The sequence below is a fragment of the Mastomys coucha genome, unplaced genomic scaffold (assembly GCF_008632895.1).
Source record: "Mastomys coucha isolate ucsf_1 unplaced genomic scaffold, UCSF_Mcou_1 pScaffold7, whole genome shotgun sequence".
NCBI classification, from domain to species: domain Eukaryota; kingdom Metazoa; phylum Chordata; class Mammalia; order Rodentia; family Muridae; genus Mastomys; species Mastomys coucha.
In genome coordinates this window covers 7,199,066-7,223,214 of record NW_022196913.1, presented here as the reverse complement: position 1 = coordinate 7,223,214, position 24,149 = coordinate 7,199,066, and the positions used below count along the sequence as shown (strand labels likewise).

The 24,149-nt window shown below is 43.8% G+C and overlaps 1 protein-coding gene across 2 annotated transcripts in view; it reads right to left on the bottom strand.

Moving 5' to 3' along the window:
- Positions 1 to 24,149, bottom strand: part of Itih5 (inter-alpha-trypsin inhibitor heavy chain 5) — a 104,298-nt gene that overhangs the window by 38,045 nt on the left and 42,104 nt on the right. For both annotated transcript variants that reach the window (XM_031358994.1, XM_031358995.1), the window contains 2 exons: positions 20,325 to 20,494; positions 19,363 to 19,479 (listed from right to left, as the gene is read on the bottom strand). In XM_031358994.1, the coding sequence (XP_031214854.1) occupies positions 19,363 to 19,479; positions 20,325 to 20,494 (287 nt within the window). The remainder of the gene's footprint in view (positions 1 to 19,362; positions 19,480 to 20,324; positions 20,495 to 24,149) is intronic.

The following is a 24,149-nucleotide window of genomic DNA, read 5'->3' as shown; positions in this document are numbered from 1 at the left end:
GGGGGGGGAGTGTGTGCTTCCATACTTGTCTTGATTTCCTTTTTAATCCCACTCCACTGTTAACATCCCCCAAAGCAGAACACATTTATTTCATTTAAGACTCAGAAAGCAATTGGGTCCTCTGCAAGAACAGCAGGCTCTCTCAAGCACCAAATCATCTCCTCACCCCCAGGCCTAAATGTCGACATCACGTCAGGACTAAGTTAAAGCTTACGATATGATAGTTAGAAATAAAATCCCATCTAAATTAAAGGCTGAAGATGTTTAGATCCAAAAAAAAAAAAAAATCCTGCAAAATAAGTGTAACTTAATCTCTTTAGTCTTTGTGTTTGTGTGACATCACTCTAACATGAGGGACCAAGTGCCTTACCTCATCCTCTGGCTCAAGTTAAGATGAGTTTCCAGTGCTTTGACAAACATGCCAAACACGAACCCAATGATGTCATAGTGCATTTTTTTCTAGAAAGTTCTTTCCCAGTAATATTTCCTTACATCTTCAGGGCATGCTGGGGGCATGCATGTTTTTCATATTGGATATGTAAAATATTCAAATATCATAACAGTTCTGTTTTTTCAGACAGGGTCTCATGTACTCCAGGCTGTCCTCAAATTCTTGGAGCTGAGAAGCATAACCTGGAACTCTTGACCTTCTTGGTTTGACCTTCCAAGTGTGGGAGGGGCAGAGAGGGGCGGGGTTGGGGAGGGAACAGAGTTGCACCACCTACCCAGCTTTATGCAGTGCTGGTTATCAAGTGCAAGGCTTTTTCTGTTGACATCTACCAGCTGAGCTGCTCCTCTAGCACTCAGACCGGACTCCTTTACTGAGTTAAGGTTAATGCTTATGGTAATTTATTCCCATTGTTGATTTCATAGCTCTCACCCAAGCCAGAGTCCAACCTTACCATCTGGTCTTGGTTGTCCTATCAAAAGTACAGCCTGTTTATCTGTAGATGTGTTACAGCTGGAGTGTAAGATGTGCTCCACAGGCTTGTATAGCCAATGCTCGGTCCCTGGTTTGGGGTCCTATTTTGGGAGATTATGGAAACTTTTTGAGTTGGGCCCTCGTTGGAGAAACAGACCACAGGTGGGGATGGGTCCTACATTTGAAGGTCAGTTCTCTTTCCAGGTCTCTGTCTCACTTTCTTCACCCTGTCCACCAGAGGTGAACAATCTCTCCCTCCAAAGGCCCCTGAGCAGTGTCCTCCTCCAAATGCTCCAGCCCCTAGGACTGGAAATGTCTGTGTCGTGAACTAAAGCGACTCTCCTTCAAGCTGTTCCCTCAAGTTTGCAAAGGTAACTCACTTGGGGCTGCAAATGGTCAGCTCTGGGCATGGCTTCTTTCTTCAACTGAGTATGTGCTGTCAAGAGAGATTTACCTAGACTGAGCAGAGAGTTTGGCCAGTAAAGAATCTGTTGTGTATTCATGAGCATATGAGTTTAGATTCCTTAATATCCAGGTTAAAAAAAAAGAAAGAAAAGAAAACACTGGGTGACGCATCATGTGCTGTAACTCTGTTGCTGGGGAGGCAAGGATAGGCAGGTTTCTGAGGGTCATTAGCCAAACTAGTGAAAAATCTTGTCTCAAAAACATAAGGTGGAGAGTGACTAAGAAAGACACTCGAGCCCCCAGGCAATGGACAAAGAGACAACTTGGTGGTGGTGTTTTTTTTTTTCTCAAGACAGGGCTTCTCTGTGTAGCCCTGGCTGTCCTGGAACTCACTCTATAGACCAGGCTGGCCTCAAACTCAGAAATCCACCTGCCTCTGCCTCCCAAGTACTGAGATTAAAGGTGTGCGCCACCACTGCCCAGCAGGTGGTATTCTTCTATCAGTCAGGGGCAGAATCAGTCAGTCAGGGGCAGAGTCACTCAGTCAGGGGTAGAGTCAGTCACAGGCAGAGTCAGTCAGTCAGGGGCAGAGTCAGTCAGGGGCAGAGTCAGTCAGTCAGGGGCAGAGTCAGTCAGGGGCAGAGCAGATGGCAGTCCTTTGCTCATCCTAGTTTGATGCCTGGTTTGGTGGCCAAAGCTGTTTTTTGATTAGGATTCACGAAAATCAAATCAAATCCAGGTAGCAAAGCACAGAAGGAGGAAGACCTGTGGACGGCCCTGCCACCCACAAACCTGCCCTCCAGTGCACAGCACAGGTGGGCCACAGACACCTGCTTGGCAACACACCACACTGTGTAGATGGAGGATGTCACGCAGGGGCCTGACAGCCACGTGGCCAGCCCACAGTGGGAGCCACCACAAGAAAGAGAAGTGGAGCAGCTTGAATACTATGAAGAGAGAAGGATCTGGAGACTTGAGGGTGGAGAGGTGTAGCTTGTCATGAGCGGCCAACCCCATCACCTGGGGTCATGGTGACGTTCCAGCCCGAGCTGCCACTGAAGGCCATGCAGTGGCAGGGGTCTGTGTTGATGTTCATGGCTTATATTTCCACTGGGGAACATAAGGATGTCCCTGGTTGGGGCAGCTTCTGGGGACTACCTGGATGTCCAGGGGCTATGCAGAAGTGGTCCCACCCTCACAGAATGAAGTCCTCTGGAGAGCTGGGCCCATCTCTCACCACTGACAGCACTCAGGAGAGTGGGCCCCACACCTCATTCAGGCAGCACAGTAGAGCTGGCCCTAATGGCTGGGGTGGGGGAGAACTGACCCCACCATTTGTCTGCCCTCTGCTTGGAAGTGGGGCTGGGTGCAGGGAGGGTAATGTTTCCCCCACCCATACTTGTCCCTTGCTATCTGAGGTAGCCGGGAACCTTGGCCCTGAGGGCATGAGAACTGGGCAACACAGAGGAGCCAGCCCTGAAGGCAAAGGCATGAGTAAGTCAGCCTGCTGGTGTGAGAGCAAGAGAGCTGGCCCAGCCCTGCACAGGCTGCAGCACTTGGGGGAGCGGGCCTCTAGCCTTGACTGGGCAGCACAGTGCAGCTGGCTCTGGACTTGGAGGTACAGGTAAGCCGTCCTTGAGGGTACAAGAGCAGGAAAGCTGACCCTGCCTCCTGCTGCTGGGCAGAATTGGGTTGTCTACCCAGAACAGCGCTTGAGAGCTCGCTCTGATAGTGCAGATAAGGGAAAGCTGGTGGGCTGACCATCTCTGCTACTACCTAGGCCTAGAGCCAGGATTCTGAGAGGGTCCATTCCAAAATCTATATCATCTGCAAATGGTTGAGACATGTGAAAGAGCCAGTCCTGCTGTTCCAAAACTGCAGGATTTCCATGGCACAGGGCAGCAACAGGATAATTGGGAGGAGTCCTAATGAGGATCCTATATTGATGGTGTCACAGAGGCCAGAGATCTCGAACTAGATCAACAGCTCATTGCAAGGAATGTTTCCAAGTGAAGATGTGTGGACAGAGGGATGTACTGTGGGACATGATGTGACAAACTACAGCTTCCATGGCTTCTATGCTTTGTTCTGCTGTTTGTTTGTTTGTTATTTTGGGGGAGGTTGCAAGCAGAAAGGATGGATATGTGGGGGTGGGGAGATGAACAGGACAGACTCAAGGAAAAGTTTAAAGAACAAAGAAAGACACTTGATATTACCTACATACAACTGGACACACATGTACACACAAAGGAAAACACACACATGCACACATACACACGTTTGCCATGACATAGAAATCTTCCTGGTGCTGATGTCCTTCATCGATTGTCTGACAAACTTACAGATGAAAACGAGGGAATACCTGGTCCCTACTGTCTACTCTAAATGCTAAAGTTTATATTGCCAATCTGCATGTTTGGTCTGTGAAACCCTGCCTCTTTCCTCCTGCAGATTTTTGATGTCTGACTCTTCAACTGGTCTTTGTTCCATTCAATTTTCCCTTAGGTCTTGAGTTCTTGTGATTCCTGGTTTTTCTGGCTTCATGCTCATGCTTGGACTCTCAATAATCAGGATATGGAGTGCAGGGACCATGAAAGAGAAGAACACAGAGAGGTTGGGAAAAAGCCATACTCAATGTAGAATTGTTGGACTATTGTGTAATACATAAACACAGTTTACCAAAGACTTAGATTGTATATTCAAGAAGCATTTAGAGGAAGTGGAGCTCTCATCTCCCAGGCAGGGAGAATGTTGATGTTGCTTTGTTCCTACCCATTTTCCCACGCTCTTCAAGTGAGACTTTTGTTATTGGAGGGAAGAGGCCATAAAGCCAGCTTAAGTGTTAATGAAAATTAGATAGTTTTGTTGATTACTCTTTCTCATCTTCCTTAATTTTTCTAGGAGTATGAATTCAGAATAGAAAATGCAAAAGTTTGCTCAGATGTGTGTGTGTGTGTGTGTGTGTGTGTGTGTGTGTGTGTGTGTGTGTGTGTTGGGGGGTGGGCAGACTGAAGCCTCACAGAAATGAGTCTCCTGGCTTAGCTGCCTGGGGGAAGAATATTAGTTATTTTCTCATTGTGTCAAAACACTTAACATAAGAAAACTAAGGGCTTTTATTTTTCAGCTGGCAACTTGAGTGTATCATCTAGTGTGGCAGGAAAGAGGGGGAAGAGAAAGCAGAGGTGTTCCAGAGGTGGCAAGAGTAGGAGGCAGCTGCGGTGACCACAGTCAGGAAACAAAGATAGATGCTGATATTCAGTTTGCTTTCTCTTGATTCAGTGTGTGGACCCACATTCAGAATAATCTTGTGACCTCCTTGGGCATGAGACATGCATATGGTATGCATATATACGTTCATACAGGCAACATACTCAAAATAATAAAAAAGAATAAATATTTCATATTTGGAATGGGTCTTTTAGCTACAGAAAAGACTCTCTGGAAATATTCTTACACACACACCCCATCAGAGGTGTTTCTCTCAGGTGACTCTGAACCCAGTCTAGTGGACAGTGAAGATTAACCATGACAAGAGGAAACTAATAGCACAGGCTACCCATTGTTATGAGTTTCAGATAGCGTACCAAGATAGACCACACACAGAAATCTGAGCTGGTACAAGACGGAAACAGTTGGATAAGTGTCAGTCTCACACTTAATCTGGACCCTCGAATTTCATTTCCCACATGGCCCACCAAGCCTCATTCTATTCTCTTCTCATTCTATTTCCCTCAGTCTAACAATGTCCTGAAGCCACCCAAGTGTTCTTATGAGCATCCCTGACTCCTCAATCTCTATACCTCCCTGCTGCTGCCTCCACCAGGGACAGAACACAAGAGCACTATGACCAGTGTCATAGCTTGGTTCCCAGTCTGAGGCATTATTTGAAGGCTGTGGAGACCCTTAGAGCTAAGACCTGGAAGGTGAGTGTAGGAGACAGGGGGCTGACCTCTGAAGGTTACAGCCTCCCTTGGCCTGATTTTTGGCTTCCTGATTTGCTGCTATGTGAACAAGGTTTGGCCATATGCTCTCTACAAGCTCCACTATGTCTTGCCTGCTATGATGGACTGAGACCACCTGAAACTGTGAGCCCAAATCGGCCCCTCCTCCTTGTACAGCCAGGTATTCTGTCGCTGCATACAGAGGTAACTAATGCCCCAGGTTTTCCTTCTGGGTGTCCACCTTGTTTTCATGGCCTTGCAGATGAGAAGAGATAACTGATGATCAGCTTATATTTGGTAGTCAAATCCTAAATCTCTGAGTTAAGCATTTGGCATCACCCAGGAGACTAGGCAATGGACTGAATTTTTGTGTGTTTGCCACTCCTACTTACATTATAACCACATCAAAGCAAAAATGAGATTTTAAAGAATTAAAGAAACACAGTAACTAGCTTGGTGATTCCATGACTTTTCTCTCTTTTCATCCCAATTCAGACTAAGGGCCAGTTCAATGATGCTGTTGGATGTTAAGAATGCCAAACGCCAAATGTTCATTGAGAAGAGGCAGGGTTTGGCTCTCACAGAAGCAGATCTGCCTGAGCCAGACTCAAGAATTTGCCCAGAAATCATGAAGTCATACATAGCTGTTCTAAGCTCATGGTTTTGCCATCCCTGCATCTTTGTGTGCATGTGTGTTACATATGTGTGCCTGTGTAAGTGTGTATACATGTATGTGCAGCTATACATGCAAGTGCGTGCATGTTCATATATGTGGAGGCCAGAAGTCAACATTAGGTGTCATCCTCAGTTACTCTCTACCTTATTTCTTTAGACAGGCTCACAGGCTAAACCTGAAGCTGGCCAATTCAGCTAGGCTGGCTGGCCAGTGCGATCCTCCTGTCGCCACCTCCCCATGCTTAGTCACACCCAGCTCTTGACGTGGGTACTGGAAAGCTAAATTCAGATCCTTATGCTTGAATGATAAGCACTCTACCAGCTAAGCCATCTTCCTATCCCTATTCCTTTCTCTTTAGCTCTAAGATACATAACTAGTCTATAGAAAGCCCAAACGTCTCCCTAGTGTATCTACACAACACTACAAAAAACAGACGGCTTTAATCAGGTCCCATTCTACAATTTGTACAAAAGATGCTTAAATAGGCTTCTGTTCTACTGGGGGCAGAGAAGGTACTTCAACAATGGATCATCAGCACTGGACATTACTGCCAATAGGTAGAAGGGACTTTCATTACTGTGCTACATTTCATCTCTGAAAATCTCCTCATCCATTCTGGAATTGTTCACCACATGGACAACAGTCCTTTCTTCCTCATACCTTGCCTCTCCCTATTTCCCCCCTCATGAGGCTTAGACTCACTCTCTCCCTAAAGGAATTTCATCCATTCTTCAGCTACTTCTGTTTGGAGATTTCCCAACTCCACATCTCCAGACTTGACTTTTCTCCCCTTCTGGATAGTTGTATCACTTTTCTCTTAGTCTGTTGGAAATACAATTCATGAGGTTCTTAATTACAGAGTACGCTCTCCCCTTTTGGCTTCCATACTTATAAATGTGGTTCCAAAGTCTGTGCAGTTCCCAAAATTCTTCTGTTCTGTAGTATCTGGTTTTAGGATACTGGGGAAGGACCTTCCAAGAGGGCTTTACTTGAAAGAAAACTGCAACATGGACTTATATCTCTCCAGCAGCTTCTGCTAAGAACTTCCGGGTTGTCATAGGCCCCGAAGGCCTCTATATACGTCATCAAAGAGTTCCTTGATCACTTGACTGCATAATTTGATCACCATCCCAAATATTTTCAGGTCTATTTTACTTTAAACTCATGATTATGAATAAAGCCTCCCTCGCCCATGCCAAGCAGGCCTGTGGATTAGAGAGGCAAATCGCCATTTGTCGTCTCACATTAGTGGATAGACATTTTTTTTCATGTTATAGGGAGGTGTGGTCCTTCAAAGGAACAAACTCTGTGCAAGATCTCAAGCTCAACTCTATCTCAGAGGGCCCAAGCTCTCATCTGTTCCCATGGAGATGCTTAACCCTTGAACTGTGGGAACAGCACTTAGTTTCGATGTCTCCACTTGCATTCAGTGAACCTTTCTTCTTTCTCTCCTCCTTTCCATCTCACTTTCTCCCTTTTTGAAACAGGATCTCACTCTAAAACTGGCCTACAACTTACTGTGTAGCTCACAGCAAGCCTCCTGCCTCAGCCTCCAAAGTGCTGGGATTATAGATGTGAGCCACCATGCCCAGCTTTTCAGTGTTAGACTTTTACGGTGTAGTTGGCTTCTTTGGCAGCTCAGCTATACGCTTGAGGCTCTTGTTCTTCTTTTACTTTCTTTATAAATATTTGTGTCAGGAAAGTTTTTGTATTATTTACTCCCAAACTATTAAAACTATCTCACAACACTTCCAAATGCAGCACATTAATTTCTTGTTTCCAACCTCCCTTTGTGTTTTTCCTCAAGCAAACACATCCCTGTTCTGCCAAGAAAACTGCATCCAAGGACAGCCGCTTCTTTCTCTTCTCTGTCAGTTTTTGCTACTCAGCTCTTTCTTATCCCAAGGATTCTTTCACTATCTACACGACAGCATGGATTTGAATAATGTGAGAATCTCTGGCATTTCTCTTCCCCAGCAAAATGCTAATGTCCCCTATTAATGTGGCTTACAGTGGGACACTCTTTCTTGAATCTCTTTGTTCTCTCATCTCCACGGATCAGTTACTTTCCCGCCTGCTGCCATAAAGCAAGCTGACAAAAACAGCTTCACATAGAAAAGGTGTATTCTGTCTCACGGTTCACGATGGGGAAGGAGGGGAGCTGCGGAAACGTGAAGTGGCTGCTAGCTGAGCATCCACAGTCAGAACCCAGAGAGTAAAGGAGGCGTGCACAGAATGTGGCCTGCTTCCTGCTTACGCAGGATCCCCTGTCCAAGCAATGGCCCCACCCATAGCTAAGATGGGTCAATTAACAAGTAATCAAGGTAATCTCCCATAGACGCCCAGAGTCCTGTCTCTCAGATCATTCTAGATTCCGTTGTGTTGAACGTTAACACGAAGCTTATCACTCCATGTTGTTGTGGATGCTACCAGTCTGCCTGCACGGGTCTTCTCCCCCATTCTCAGCTCATCCACTCAAATAACTTCCAAGAAACCTTCTCACCTCAGTTCTGTCACTCCCTCAGCATCTCTGCCCCCCCTTACCCCCAGCACATATACACTCATCTCATCCCTAAGATTCACTCCCCACCCTGTGGTACAATTGTCAAAACTTCCATCTCTGCTGTTGAGGACTTTGTGTGGCGATTTTGTCTTATTCTCTGTTCCTTTCGGCTTCTTGTGAGAAAAGGCTCTCCCACTTATCTCTGTAACCACCCCTCACAACCTGCTGACAGCAGAAAGCCATATGTTTGGAGAATCTGAGTCTGGGGTCAAAACCAAGATGAAGATCCCAGGGTTGGGGGAGAATCCGGTGTCCTGAACAAGAGAAGGGATGGCTGCACGCTATCAGCTCTGAGGAATTTATTAAGTTGTAGTTTTAATCACTCAGACAAGGCTGTGATTGGGTTGGCAAAGATTTCTGACACTCAGACAAGCATTTTTAGGCTGGCTATCTCATCTAAGTCTCTGGCCTACAGTGTTTATCTCTCTGTTACCTGCAGTGGTTTCCTTTCAGTCTCTCTATAGACCTTTTGTAGGAAAACTTTGCCAATCTCAGCTGGAGGGGAGGGGCAAGTTTTTTCAAGAAGCAGAAAGAGAGAAACCAGGATTTTCCATTACCAGCTGGTGCCATGATTTCTGGTTGACAGACTGCAGCCTGAGCGGCTGAGGGAAGAGTGCCCCTGCTCTGCTTCACAAGCGTTCTTTGTGTGGCAGCCAGAGTCTGTGTTCAGAGATGCTCTGCGCTTTGAAACATGACCTCATTTAGATAAACCTTCAGTGCCTCTAAAGCAAATCGTTAAACAGAGTAGCTCCAGGTTGTTTAATGTTAGCTGTGTTGTAGCAGGATGGGCCGGTAGGTAAAGGGCTTAGCTGTGTTGTAGCAGGATGGGCTGGTAGGTAAAGGGCTTTGCTGCCTCCTGCTTGACTTAGGTTGTAATAAGAGACCCATGTGGTAAAAGGGGAGAGAAAAACTTCTCCAGCATGGTGTTCTCTGACCTCCCCATTCAGTGTTATGGTGCATACACACTTTCAGACACTCACATGCTCACTGAGTAACAGCAAATTTAAGTATTTGTGATGCCAATGTGGGAGGACATTTTTTCCTTGAAACTACAGATTTTGGGGCTTGGGAATGGCCGGAGGGAACTATTTTGGCCTTTATTCATCTATTAATTACTTCATATCTTGGCTCAGACAGACAGTCAAACACACACACACACACACACACACACACACACACACACACACACACATTTTCCTTATCCTCTGTACCCTGCCCCATGTCCTAGATTTCTATTTTGTAATATATCTCTGAAATATGCATGCCCTGGAGGCAAGGGCAGCTAAAGAAGAGTCTCAAAATGAAATGACCCTAGCCATGTGAGGGTTAGTCATTGCATTAGGTGACAGGTCAACAAACTAGGACTCGTAGAAGAACCCAGATCTCAGTTTGTGCTGAGAAAAAAGTTTTATTAGAACATGACGCTCTTACTTCTTAGCAGGTTATCTATGGCTCCTCTGGCAGCACAATAGTAGAGTTGCTGGACTGGAGGTGTAGCTCAGCGGTATAGCAACTGCTAAGCATGTGTGAAGTCATGGGTTCAAACCCCAGCACCACATAAACAAGCAAGCAGGCATAAACAGTGGGGATAAGTAGTTACCATGATTTCTGGGGGTGCAGAGACAGCTCAGAGAAAGAGCTGGCTCCTGCAGAAGACGTACGCTTGGTTCCCAGCACTCACACTACCTCATAGCCGTCTGTGACTCAGTTCCAGGGGACTGACTTCCTCTTCTGGTCTCTGTGAGTAGCTGACATGCATGTGATACACATGCATACATGATTCAGGCAAACACTCACTCACACACACACACACACACACACACACACACACAAAACATAAAAATACATCACTTTTAAAAGTGACAATGGTCCGGGCCGTGGTGGTGCACGCCTTTAATCCCAGCACTTGGGAGGTAGAGGCAGGTCGATTTCTGAGTTCGAGGCCAGCCTGGTCTACAGAGTGAGCTCCAGAACAGCCAGGGCTACACAGAGAAACCCTGTCTCGAAAAAACAAAACAAACAAACAAACAAAAGTGATAACGGTAATATCCTTCCTGAAATTATCTATCTACTCCTTTCTAGAAAGTTTGCAAATCTCCAGAAACCAGAACAAAAGGAAGTGAGGCTCTTTTGTTATATCCTGGGGCCACAGGAATTCTTCCACTGGGGATGTGCACAGTGCTATCTAATATCTAAACAGACGCTCAGGATGCCCAGTACTTTATACTAATTTTCCTTTGTGTGAGGTCACATAGTCTTTGCCTTCTAGTCCCTCCTAGTTTTTAGTCACACTCGCCTTGGGTGCTTGTGACACACCTTCTCCCTGAGCGTCATCATTTGTTCTGGAAGCTGCATCCTCCCGAGCACACTGCAAGTCTGGTGAGATCCTTTGCATTCCGTGGCTCATGTCCGTCTCACCCCTCCCCATTCTTGGACAATTGCATACGACCTCCCTCGATCCTCATCACTTGAAAGCTACATCATCTATACCCTGGTATCTTCTAGAATCTTCCCTTTCAGTATGTGACAGTCTTACTGGATCATGAAGAGCATGTGCTAGACTTTTGGGACATTATTAAGCTTCACAGTCATGTCTGTGCTTAGCACCTCTGTGGTCTTCACGCGCAGGTTCAACCCATACAAGTAAGTCATGAAAGTGGAAGAAAGATGCAGCCCTGTTCACACCCAAGGTGTGCTTCCTGTTAGATAAAAACAGGTCGCTTAGCCAGTCCATGCACCAAAGCAGAATCGCTGCTGGCTGGAGCCTCAAGGAGGTGATCTGTGTGTCCATTCACCTTCACCACACAGCTTTCTCCACCCCAGTGCATGTCAACAAGAGCAGGTGAGGACTCATAGACCAGAGGTGGTTCATGACTGATAGTACCATCGGGAGCTTAAGGTAGGCTTAGGGCCAATTTGAATATTAACTTTCATCTTTTAACTCTGTGTATTTCAGTCTACTGATGTCATATTCCTTCCCATCACCATATCCTAGATAAAAAGGAATGACAATATCTATTTCTTTGTTGGATTGCTAAATGATTAAGTGGTGAGGTATATACAAAATGGTGTTGGGGAGATGGCTCAGTCAGCATGTGCTTGCCTCTCAGGCATGAGGACTGGAGTTCAGATCCCTAATACAAACATAAAAAAGACTTGTCATAGCTGTACATGCCTGCAATTCAGGCTGGGGGAAATAAACGGAAGGGAGGAACACCAGAGCTTGCTGTCCAGCCAGGCCAGTCTAGTGGCCAGGGCCAGAGTCCGTGAAAAATTCTGTCTCAAAATATAATGGAGAATAATTGAAAAACCCATCTAACATTGACCTCTGGTCTCCACATGCACATGTGTATGAGCACCTGCATACATATGCACATACAAATCCACACATACATAAGTACATAAAAAGTATATTTTTAAATGTGTATTTTAAGAGTATATATATATATATATATATATACATTTTTAAAAGTATATTTAAAAGAGTATTAATCACTCAATGGTATCCAATGTACCTTTAAAAATACAAAGTAAGAAAAGTAAAACACAAAGGAAGTCCATACTACACAGCATGGGTAGAGGAGGAGACCCGGAAGCCTGATAGCCCGTGGCAGCGGGAGACACTACAACATGAAGGTATGTGGTGGACAGGTGTGAGGGAAAGAGAAGCACAACAGTGATAGAGGCATAGGAAGGGGTGTGGAACTGGAGACTCCAGCCTGGAGAGGAGTGGCCTGTTGAAAGTAGTCTGCCCTGCCACCTGGGACATGGCTATGTCCCAGCCCCTGCTTCCCCTCCATGGGGCAGCAGAAGTCTGTGTCAATTTCCATGACTTATATTACGACGAAAGACCATGTGGACATCCCTGGTCTGGGCTGCCACCTGGGACCGTGTAGATGTCCGAGGGCTATGCAGAGCTGTCCCCACTCCTCACTGACTGTCACAATCTGGAGAGCTGGCCCCACCTTTCAACAGATGCAGAACACGGAAGAGTAGGCCCTGCACCTCAACTGAGAGGCAGCACAGTAGAGCTGGCTCTGGTGGCATAAGAATGGGGAATCATCCTGACCCTTGTACTGGGTGAGGTAGCCAGGGCAGTGCTGGAGGGCTTGCTGTGCTGATGTGGGTGCAGAAGAGCTGGTAGACAACCAACTCAGCTACCACCCAGACCCAGATCCAGGACTGTGAGTTGGCCCACTCCAAAATCCACCTCATCTGTGAATTGCTGGAAAGTGTGAAAGAGCCAGTCCTGCAGATCCAAAGCTGCAGGATCTTCATGACACAGGACAACAACAGGATATCAGAGGGAAGCCCCTGTGAGGATCCATTATTGATGGTGTAGCAAAAGCTAGAGGCCTCCAACAGACCTATGCCTCATTGCAATGAACATGTGCAAGTAAGGATGTGTAGACAAAAGGTTGTACTGTGGGACACACTGTGACACACTAGAGCTACTACCAAGAGATGTTTTCTAGTCTTGTTTTGCTTATTTTTTTAAATTCTTGTTTTTTGTTTTCTATTGGGAGAAAGGGCAGAGGGCAGATACAAAGGGACAGGGAGATGAGTGAGAGTCAGCTCAAGGAGATAAAGCTCACAAAGAATCAATAAAAAGTGAAAAATTAATGAAGTTCATAATCATAGGGGAAAAAAAACAAGGTAAATCTGATGTTCTTGTGAGACGTGCTTGGAATACATTCTATGATACTTAAAATCGAGATGCCCCAACTTGGTGGCGCTCCCAGACTCCACATCAGAAAGCATACAACTCACTCCTGGGAGCTAGATTTAGGACACCAGGCAAGAAACTTAGCCTGTGATAAAAGTGTCCTAGAGCAAGGCTTCATGCCTGTAACTCACCCTTTCCCTCTTTCAAGGTGAGAATGGCAGACAAGGGATGCCGTGCGTGTTCTTCAACTCTGATATTTGTCTACCAAATTAATGAAAGAATGGAAGGCAGCTGTCTTTCCAAGCTACCTGGAACCCAGGCCTGGCACAGAGTGATACAGAGTGTGGGAACAAATGTCAGGGCTATCCCAAGGTCAGAAACACCTGGGAAATGATCCATTCATCACCAGATTTATCAAAGAGATTCCAGGGCCTATGGATGAAGGAAAAAATAATCGATTCAGTCATACCGATTAGAGATTTGGAGAGATGGCTCAGTGGGTAAGGTGCTCATGGCAGGAAGGTGAGGAACTGAGTTTAAATACCCAGAGCCCATAAAATCCAGATGAAGTAGTGAGCCACTGTAAGGACGGTGTTCCCATGGAGGAGACACGTGAAGTACAGACAAGAGAATCTCCAGAAGCTCACAGTCAGCTATCCTGGCACATGCACAGAGGGAACAGTGAGCATCCGTGTGTCTCACAAAGCAGAAGGGAAAGACCAACCGTCAAGGCTGTGCTCTGACTTCCATGCATGGCCAATAGCAATACACTTGCTCATTCGTTCTCTCTCTCTCTCTCTCTCTCTCTCTCTCTCTCTCTCTCTCTCTCTCTCTTTGTGTGTGTGTGTGTGCGTGAGAGAGATTCCTAAGATAAAAGGTTATAATAAAGTAACATAATAATAATAATAATAATAATAATAATAATAATAATAATAATAATAATATACAAATTAGAAAAAGTATGGGCTTTGGTCCAGAAAACAATTTATTTTTTGAAAACTTTTACATGTATGTGTGTGTGTGTGTGTGTGAGTTATGGGTGGGTCAGAGGGCTGCTCTCAGGAGTCAGTTCTCTACCTCCATGTGGGTCTCAGGAATTGAACTCAGTTCATCAGGCATGACAGCAAGTTCCTTCACTCACGGGGCCATCTTGCCAGCCCAAATAATGTACTTAAGTAGGCGCTGTGTCATCACTAATGTTCCCTAAGATAGGCATGTTTGCAGAGACTTGCATGCCTTAGTCATGTCAGTTGACTGGCAAAAGAAAAGCAAGTTCCCAGGTCACGTGGCCTCTCTTCCTGTTGTCCCTCTCAGCTCCCACTTCATTGAGACTTATTTGTAAGTGTTGATTGATAAACAGAAGTCTTTCTGACCCAATGCCAGGACCATCTCTCAACATATCCATCTGCAAAACCACATGGGAGACAAACAGCCAAGTATGTGCCAGCAGCCAGTGGGAGGCACCGTCTCCGCTCCCAAAGTGAGGAAACCCAAGCATCGAGATGCACATTTCCACTGGGTTAGGAAGAGACCCAGAAATTTCTGGATGCATGCAAGTTTAGGAGCTCCTGGGTATAGGCAAGCCCCCTACTGTGTATACCTTCATTTTCATGTTAAATCAACTTTATTGCTTGTATGGGGACAGCATGTATGCATGCATATGTATTCATGTGTGTTCTCGCATGGGTGCAGAGGCCAGAGGTCAGTATCCCATGTGTTCTTCATTTGTTCCCAACCTTATTTTTTTGAGACAGACTTTACTTCAATCGGGAGCTCCCCAGTCCTGCCAAGCTGTCTTGCCAGTTACCCATAGAGATCCTCCTGTCTCTGCTTCCCTGTTATAGTAATTATTTAATCTCAAATCAGGGTTTCCACCTTGCCTTTGATCTTCCCAGATAAATGACATGCAACATTTATATTTATAATAAGCCATTACTGCACTAGATCTGGGCAGATATCTACCTTTTGCTTCCCTATCAATAACCCTGAGTTATAACTGGCCATATTCCATCTGGGACAGTCTTAACTCCAATTGGCCAGTCCTCATGGCCATGTATTCATAATTCACCTACACCATGGCAACTCTCCTCCTCTACCTTTTCTCCTTCCTCATGATCTTCTGCCTCTGACCCCAAGCCTGGGAATCAAAAAACCTAACCTATCTCTCTTGTGTCCAGCTATAGGCTGTAGACATCTTTATTCAGTGATCAGAAATAACTTGGGGGGCAAGGTTACAAGGTCACTTAGGTCTATATGCAGATTCTCTCATCCCTGGGAAAAAACAGGCTTTGGGGACCAGTATTTAGCATTACAATACGTAGCAAAATACCAAACCTCAGCACTTCTTCAGTACTGATAATACGGGTAAGTGCCATGGTTCCCAGCTGCTTTTATACGGATGCTGGTTGGGAAGCCAAACCCAGGTCCTCATTCTTGCATGGCAGACACTACTGGCATAGCCATCTCCTTACCTTAATCTTTACAGTTCTTTATAAACCAATTGTGTGTGTGTGTGTGTGTGTGTGTGTGTGTATACGAGTGTGTCATGTGCATGAACCCTCAGGTACACATGGTACATGTATATAGGTCAGAGGTCAACTCTTGTGGGTCAAACTCAGGTTATCCGGTTTACATGGCCATTCCTTTCATCAACTGAGCTATATTTCCAGCCCTTGAATAATTATTAAATACCAACTATACTCCTAACCCTATGATGAGAACGGGAAAATTGCTCAAGCCCATCAAAGTTTTGAGATGCCAAACAAATGGAGAATAATTCATAACAAGATCCAAATGGACTGGTGACAAATGTCTCATATTGGCAAGCCTGTTGGCACAATAAGAAAGCCTGTGCTTGGGACAATTGTCTTTCTGCCAGTCATACAGCATCGTCTATGCGACTCTACCAGGAGCCAATCGAGCTCTTCATCTAGTGCTGTGGCCTTGGAGAAACTATGGATCACTAAGATTGGAGTTTGCAAAACCACTCCAGCCACCCAGGGGCCTTGCAAATTGCTCAGGCATGTGTTTGACTGCTCCAGGGCGGCTCTCCTGAACCGAGGCCACGATGTTGCTTAGAAGACAGTAGTGTGCATGCCAAAGTGACAGTGACTAGTGAGGAATGGGATTTTAATGCCCAGAAATGACAGAAAAAAGAGTAGCAATGGTGTTCACATCAGTCATTGGATTGCTCTTGCGTAAAACTAGGAGACTCATGCCTTCCAGAGAGCAGCTTTCTCAACTAAATCTTAAACCAAGAAATAGCATTGACCTTGCATCTGATTATACCTCTTTCAACTCCACACTGTTGCTTGCCTAGTGGTGTGACAGTTTTCAGTTTGGTCCATGGGATTTAGCGCAGACCTGGAACCAATGCCAGAACCTTCCACTTACAGGTTTTTCTCCTGTGCAAGCCTTCAATTTTCCATCAGTAAAAAAATGGGATGGTAGTGGAATGGTTCTGAACACTAAGCATGTCCGTGTTACATAACTCATGGAACATACTTAGTATAGGAAACACTGACTTGAATATATGCCCTATTGTGTTTTTAAGAGGTCTTCAGGTGGCTGGAGAGATGGTGCAGCCTGTAAAATGCTTACCACGCAAGTGTAAGAACCTAAACTTCATCCCCAGCACCAGTGTAAAATCTGCCCATGGCAGCATGTGTATGAAATCTCACCACTGGGGGTGGGGAGCAGGGACAGAAAGACCCTGGACAACCAGTCTAGGCAATCGAGGACCGCCGTGTTCAGTGAGAGACCCTGTATCAAAAATAATCAGGTATAGAACGATTAAGGAACCGAAGTCACCCTCCACCCCAACATGTGCGCACAGGTGCATGTGCACCCTATGGGAGGGCTTATTTTATTATTAAGGGTGAATTCAAGAGTGCCTTGCTTAGTTTTTTGTCTGTCTATCCGCCTGTCTTCTTTGTACAGTTTGGACAGGATTTTGCTTTTCTGAGGTTATTTGTTAAGATTTCTTTCTTTTTTCTTCTTATTTTTTTTTAATTTTATTTTTTTATGCAGGGTTGTGCTATATGGCCCTGGCTAGCCTTGAACTTACAACCTGCCCCCCCCCCCAACCTCACTCTGCCTAAAGTTCTAGGTTTATATGTGGACAGCAATCCTTCTTTTTGACCACATCTTGTCAGAAGTGGAAGACCCTATTCCTGAAACAGGCTGGTGCTGGACTCACTCAGGCACGGGAAGATGAGCTTTTGAGTAGTTTCAGCTTCCGTGAATGAGTGTTCTTGGTCTGAGTGGAGTGGCCACAGCAGGCTGGCTGAGCGTTTTTCCACTTTGCTACTTCTTAATACTTTACTGAGAAATAAAGCAAAAATTCACTTGTAGATAACCAATACTCCACCTGCAGAATAGTCAGAGTGTCCTTGTGCATAATCTATAAAACTTAGAGTTTAAAACTATGGAGATAAAAATAGTATTTCTTTTTCTGTTGTTTTCTTTCATGTGTTTGCTTTTGTTTTCCAACAAGCTCTCATGTATCCCAAGCTGCCATGGAACCTCCTGTGGAGCCAAGGATGACCTTGAGTTTCTGACCCTCCACCTCCTGAGAACTGGGCTCACAGGTTTACATCTCCACCTCCTATTTATGCCAAGCTGGAGACTGAACCAGAACTTTATGAATGCTAAGCTTCAAGCACCCTAGGAACCCTGTCAATAGCTTTTCTTTAATTGTCATGGTTGCCTCCCCTTTATGACCTTGGTGAATTTTTGTTTCTCATGGACTGGCCTTACAACCCTTGACCCCTTCCTTATGCATGCTTATTTCTTATTGGTCTGGGAAAGCTCACTGTTTATGAACGATAAAGTTATCTTTTTCCTGCATACAGCTTTCCAGCCATTTAATGTTTTTGTTTTTAATTTGTAGCACAAGTTTCAATTTTTCTTTTTCCTGAAGTAATTGTTATTATTCTTTGTAATTACTTTCGTCTCTTTTATTCTTTAAGACTTGCCCTTGGCTATAAAACTAGTTAATAATGAACCTGTTTTTCCCTAAGGCAGCTCACTGATTATCTTTACTTAGCTCCTTAGTGCATGTAGAAGAGTTTTACTGTTATAAATCAGTTTAGTATTTCTAGGAATGAATGCACCTGAGTGTTCAGCTACCTGACTTCACTCTTAGACAGTTCAGAATCTCCTAGGGAATGATGCTGTCCAGGGTGGGGAGGGAGTCGTCTCATGGCAGCTAATGTTAATAAAGATTCCCTAGACATGCAAGCTCACCCAGAGGAGCCCCTAGACATGCTGCCGCAGGGCAAGCTCACCCAGAGGAGCCCGACTGCTGATCCCCTCCCAGCTGGGACCAACTGACAACCAAAGCTAATTCTCACACCTGTGAATCCCCAAACTCATAGAGTATGGAAGGAAAATCTCTCAGGAAGAATATTCAAGAAGCCATCATTCTAAAACTATAGAAAGCTAAACTAAAGGAGAAAAAAAAATCACCAAATCAGACATCAATAAATAATTGCCATGAAGAGAACAAAAGTCAACATTTTACTGACTTTCAACAGCAACAGTAAACATCAGCAGACAATTTAAATGTTGTCTAATAACTCCTCTGAACTTGGACTTATGTGTGTTGGGAGAGGTGTAGATTTTCTGAGAACTACTCCTGAATTATTGAGACCTGAATTCTTTGCTCTGAGAACATGCCAAAGGGTTCTTTCTTTTCCATTGCTCTCAAAGGAATCCTCACAGGGCATGATTTTTGTTAATATGGTACTGTTTTGGTTTATTTCATTCTGTTTTGTTTAGTTTTCCATTGTTTTGAACCAGGTGTCACTATGTAGCCCATGGTGTCCTGAAACTTGCCACGTACCACGGGCTAGCCCTCAACCTTGTGTTCCTTCTTCCTCAGTCACTTAAGTATTTGCATTCCAAAATGAATCAGCATAGTCAACTGACTGTACTGCTGAGTGGCCCCCACTGTGTCCTGTTTCACGAATGCTATCCTCTCTGCTTAGTTGTTTCTCTGGCAGGTCATTTGCTCTCTTATATCTACAGTTTCTATCAGTGGCTTACATGAGTCAGCTTAAAGATGCCAATAGGAAGAAATAGCTATGGGCTAAAACAGACATTTGGCATCAACTGAATGTGACTCACAAGACAGATCACTGTCTCAGGCAAAAGTGTGAGCAATCATTGGGCAGGCAGCCGACTCACCTGCTGGAGTTTCGCTCCCACCATGGAGGCACTGATGTCAAGCACGAAGACCACATTCTTGGGTAGAGGAGGGAGGTTTTTAGGAGCAAAGTAGTGCACGAAGTAACCATTTAGAACCTGGTAGAGGAAAAGTAAAGCAACTGAGGTAGCATTCAGAAAAAGGAAGAGAATTACTAGAACAGTCTTTGGAACTTCCATAAAACACAAAGATGGCATGAAACAGTCCAAGGCTACATGCCACGCCAAGAACAAAGTTATCTACAGTCTTGAGCCCTCTAAGAGAATTAGTTATTAATTAATATAATAAAGTAGAATCATCTGTTTTAAATGTATTCATCATGGAATAGTGGTGTAGCCCAGTGACAGATTGCTTGCTAAGCATGTGTAGATCCCTGGGTTCAATCTGCATTACCTTAAAACTAATATCAAATGTATACATGAGTATGTAGATACATAGACCATGGCAAGCCATCCACTCTAATTATGCATCTTCCTCTGACCTTGCTTCCTGAGAATCCTGCTTCTTGTACTATTTATTTTCACTAAGCATCTCACATGGTGATATATCAAGGTTGTCTGCATTCTCTGTGCACATTCTCTCAGTTTAATATTCCCACCTTGTCTCTGGAGCAATACAACCTGAAGGGAAATAAGCTACGGAACAGTCTCTTTTAATTAAAGTTGAAAAAGTACTAAAATTCTAACCTCATCTAAAACACCACAGGGAAAATTATATTACAGATTTTTTTCATATGCTGTCCAGGTTACTGAAGCACGAAATAGGTACCCTGGGCAGCCAGAAGGGGGGCATCAGTAGGCTCTTTGAAGATGTATTTGGGGTTTAAGTAGTTTTACTAAGACCTGGAAAGATCTTTCACTTTAGGTAAATATTGGAATCTGTAGTTCTGACTTGAAGAAAAAGGATCAAGCTCCACACATGGTGGCATCATGGGAGCCATTACCTGGATGTCACCAATGTTCTGCTCTCTCTTGACATCATACCGAATGATGAAGTCTCCTAAGATCCCGTTCTGGGCAATCTTAGCTTGTTGGACCACAGTAGGCTTAAAGACGACTTTGGCAAACGTTTCATTTTGGTTGATGAGAGTAGAAGGAGGAGGACCCATGTCACCTGCATGCAATAAACAAACACAGCAGAGAGCTGAAAGCATAAAGACTTTTCTCAGAAAGAATGAATTTTTTGCATAGACATGGGTTGTTAAACGTCATCCTGTTGGAGGTTTGACTTCCTCCTCGTATCTTCTAAGAACTTTTGTTAATTTCTCAAGAATGAAAGGGTTTATTTTGGCCCATATTCTGAGCTAATGAAAGACTATAATGGAGTGGAAGCTGGTCACACTGTAACCAAGGTCAGAAAACGGAGAGATGAATGCCACATACAGCTTATTTGGTTATTTTTATTCTGTCTAGATCTCCATGCCATGGAACAGTGTCACCTATAGTTAGGACCATCTTTTCTACCTCAATAAGCCTAATCTAGATAAGCCCTCACAGACAAACAAATGTTTGCCTCCTGGGTGATCTGAGAGCCTGTCAAGCTGACAATATTAACCATCACACTGATCTAGAAGAACTTGAATTCAGGTACTGATCTACTGTGCTAGATGTGAGCCCTCACATAGCCCAAGCCATCTGTAAACTACATTAGTAGAAGTACCAATGTCATGCTCTTGGAAAGACCTAATGGCAGGTTGTGTTTATCACCATTCTAGTTTGTGGAAAACATCACACCAAGTTTGTTGTTATCAAATGTAAGCATTTTCAAAGCAGAAGGAGGAATTTGATAGGGCATGATAGACATGGCACAATTAGGATGGTATATTACTATAAAAATGTAAGAAGCCCGATGAAAAGTCTACCAATGATGCTGGCAGTCATGTTGAGGCTCAGTGTCAGAGCATGAAGAGCGTATTCTTTGTTCTTCATTTACATAGAGTTCAAAGTCCAACACAAATCATCCAGAGGCAACTGAAGTAGGGCAAGTGATCTTTTGGGAAGAAAGGTCCTAACTTGGAAAGAATACAAAAGAATCTTTGAAAGTAAAGTGTCCTATGTTTGATGTACAATGGGTGTACTTAGTTTGAAGGGATGTGTTCTAGGTTTGATGTAGCAAAATGGGTGCACATAGTGTAAATGTATGAATGTGTATAAAACTTAGCAAGACTTACACATAAGTTATATGCACTTTAAAGAGCCAAGATTTTAAACTCTACTAAAAACAAAACAAACAAACAAAAAGACTTTATATATTTATGTTCATTTAAGAAGATACTAGTAGTAATATATTATTTTGAAATATACAGTTAATATGTTTGGAGTTATTTAAAATTTATATGGAGAAAAATATATTTTCACTATTGCTGTAGACGAGCGTCTACATAAGACTGTTAAATTGATTGTTGTTTTATATCAAACAACTTTTATAATACTTATTTTTATTGTTATAATATTTTATAAATTTTAAGGGATATGACAAAAGATATTGTAGGTATTGAAGGATGGTCTCTGGGAGGAGTTGGGGTACAAAAGGGAAACAAGAATGTATTTTAATTCTATTTACTTAAAATGTTTTTAAATATTAACAAATTCAGATAAATTGAAATCATGTAACTTTTCTCATCATAATACAATAAAAGTTAAATAAAAATAAATAAAAATAAAAATAAAACAGTTATATGAACTTTATTCTATTTTATTTTATTTATTTAAGTACGAGAGTTGGGAGCAGAATGCATTAAACAGACACTCTGCAGCATGGAACATAACAATCTCCTTTGCCAAGTGAACCCCACTCTATTCTTTTCCTTGGACTAAATGTGCGTGCATAGCCACTTATATGGGGGTTAGGGATATCCGGAGATGTTCCAGCTGGCAGAATTAAAGACCGTAGAGTTACTGGGAAGCACTCGTAATGCCTGCCATGTGAGTTAAATGAAAGAAAGTTGTTCTGGTGGCACAAGAGCTGTCACCCCTCACTTTGTTAGGTGTGTCCAAGCACACCCTGAAAGAGTCACCTGCCAGATGGTGGAGAGCATGTCTGAGTCTTGAAAAGCATCATTCCTAGAAAAGTCAATTCTCAGACCCCCTCCCAGAAGCTCTGGAGAGAACTTGAACAAGTCCTGTAGGTGATATGGTGTGTGATGATGACAAATAGGATATGCCTTTTCCCCTGACCTCATACCTTACATGAAGAACATAGTCATGGCCTTCGTTGTATGTAAGTACACATATCTCACATTCTGCAACAATCAATACATTCTCTTTAAACTACTAGCATGGACCCACTTTATCTTGTTCCAAATCTCTCTCATATTTTTTTTCTTACAAGTGCCCTGATTTAATACACTCATAACAAAATGAAAGCCCTGGGAATTTGAGAAGTATTATTTCTTTCTTCATGATTCATTTGACTAGGTTCTTTGATATAGACCAAAAGAAAAGATGTGTAGAAGTTTTGTTGCCTGTCGACCTCGGTGTTTGACCGTGCATGATGAAAATTCATGAGTTTCATATAAATGGGCTTATTTCATATGCCTAAAGAGTGGGTGAATTCTATCGTTCTTCACCAAGAAGCTTAATTCCTGATGTTGGCTTCTACCCACTAAGTGCCACACAGTAAAAGTGACCTGGTAGAGTTTCTACCACTATTAGGAACAACTCAAGAGCAGCATCTTTTAAAACTTATTATTATATACGGGTGCACAGGTGTAGCATGGCATGCAGGAGGAGGTCAGAAGACAACTTTTAGGAGTCAGCTGTCTCCTTCAACCTGGGGCTCCAGGGATCAAACTCAGGTGTCAGGTTAGTATGGCAAGCTCTTCCACACTCGGACTCAACCTGCTACCCATATCCTCACACTGTTAAAATGTTCTAGGTTGAGGAGATGGTGTGCAGAAGTATGAAGACTTGAGTGCAGCTCCTCAGTACACATGTAAGAAGACAGACACGGTTCTCAATGCCTGTGATTTCAGTGCTGAGAAGTGGAGACAGGGGCATTCCAGGGCTCTCTGCCCAACCAGTCTGGTTCTAGTTTCAATGAGAAATTCTGTCTTTCTTAAAAATAAAAAAACATACACCAATATAAGAGTAGACCTGTGCACAAACACAGGTGTACACATCTGCACACACACATACACACACACAAGAAAAGGGGAAATAAAATCCACCATTTATCAGAAGAAGGGGAAATATGAAAATTCCATTCATATAGACTTCCAGCTACTCACCTAAATCCCAAAGCAAAAGAATACTACATAGTACTATTGACTTCTCCTTGGTTCTGAGCTAGGGCTCACACTGCTGATGGTCACACAGTACTTCATAAACCTAGTGAATTGTGTTCACAGTGCCCTTCACCATGTGCTAAAGACGAGGAATGCTGCAAAGGAAGAGTTTACAAGCTGCCCGGAAGAAGGAAGCAACTGCCGTACTTGTCTAACAAGAGGTCTTGCTTATTTTCCTCCTCCTTTTTTTCTGTCTGCTTGGTTAAGGGGAACGAGTGACCAAGCCCCCACTCCAATGAAAGGCGCTGTATCTTGTCACTCCTCGAGAAAATTTACTAGCTGTTCTCCATACCCATGGATGACTCCTCTCAGGCTACCAGCCTTCCCATGAGGCTATTCTCCTATGCAAATCTCAGGCTTCACAAGTAAAATCAGTATTGCCCATGGAAACCATGTAGCTCTTCTCAGGAGCTTTATTACTTCATTGCTGGTGGGATTGCAAACTGGTACAATCACTCTGGAAATCAGTTTGGCGGTTCCTCC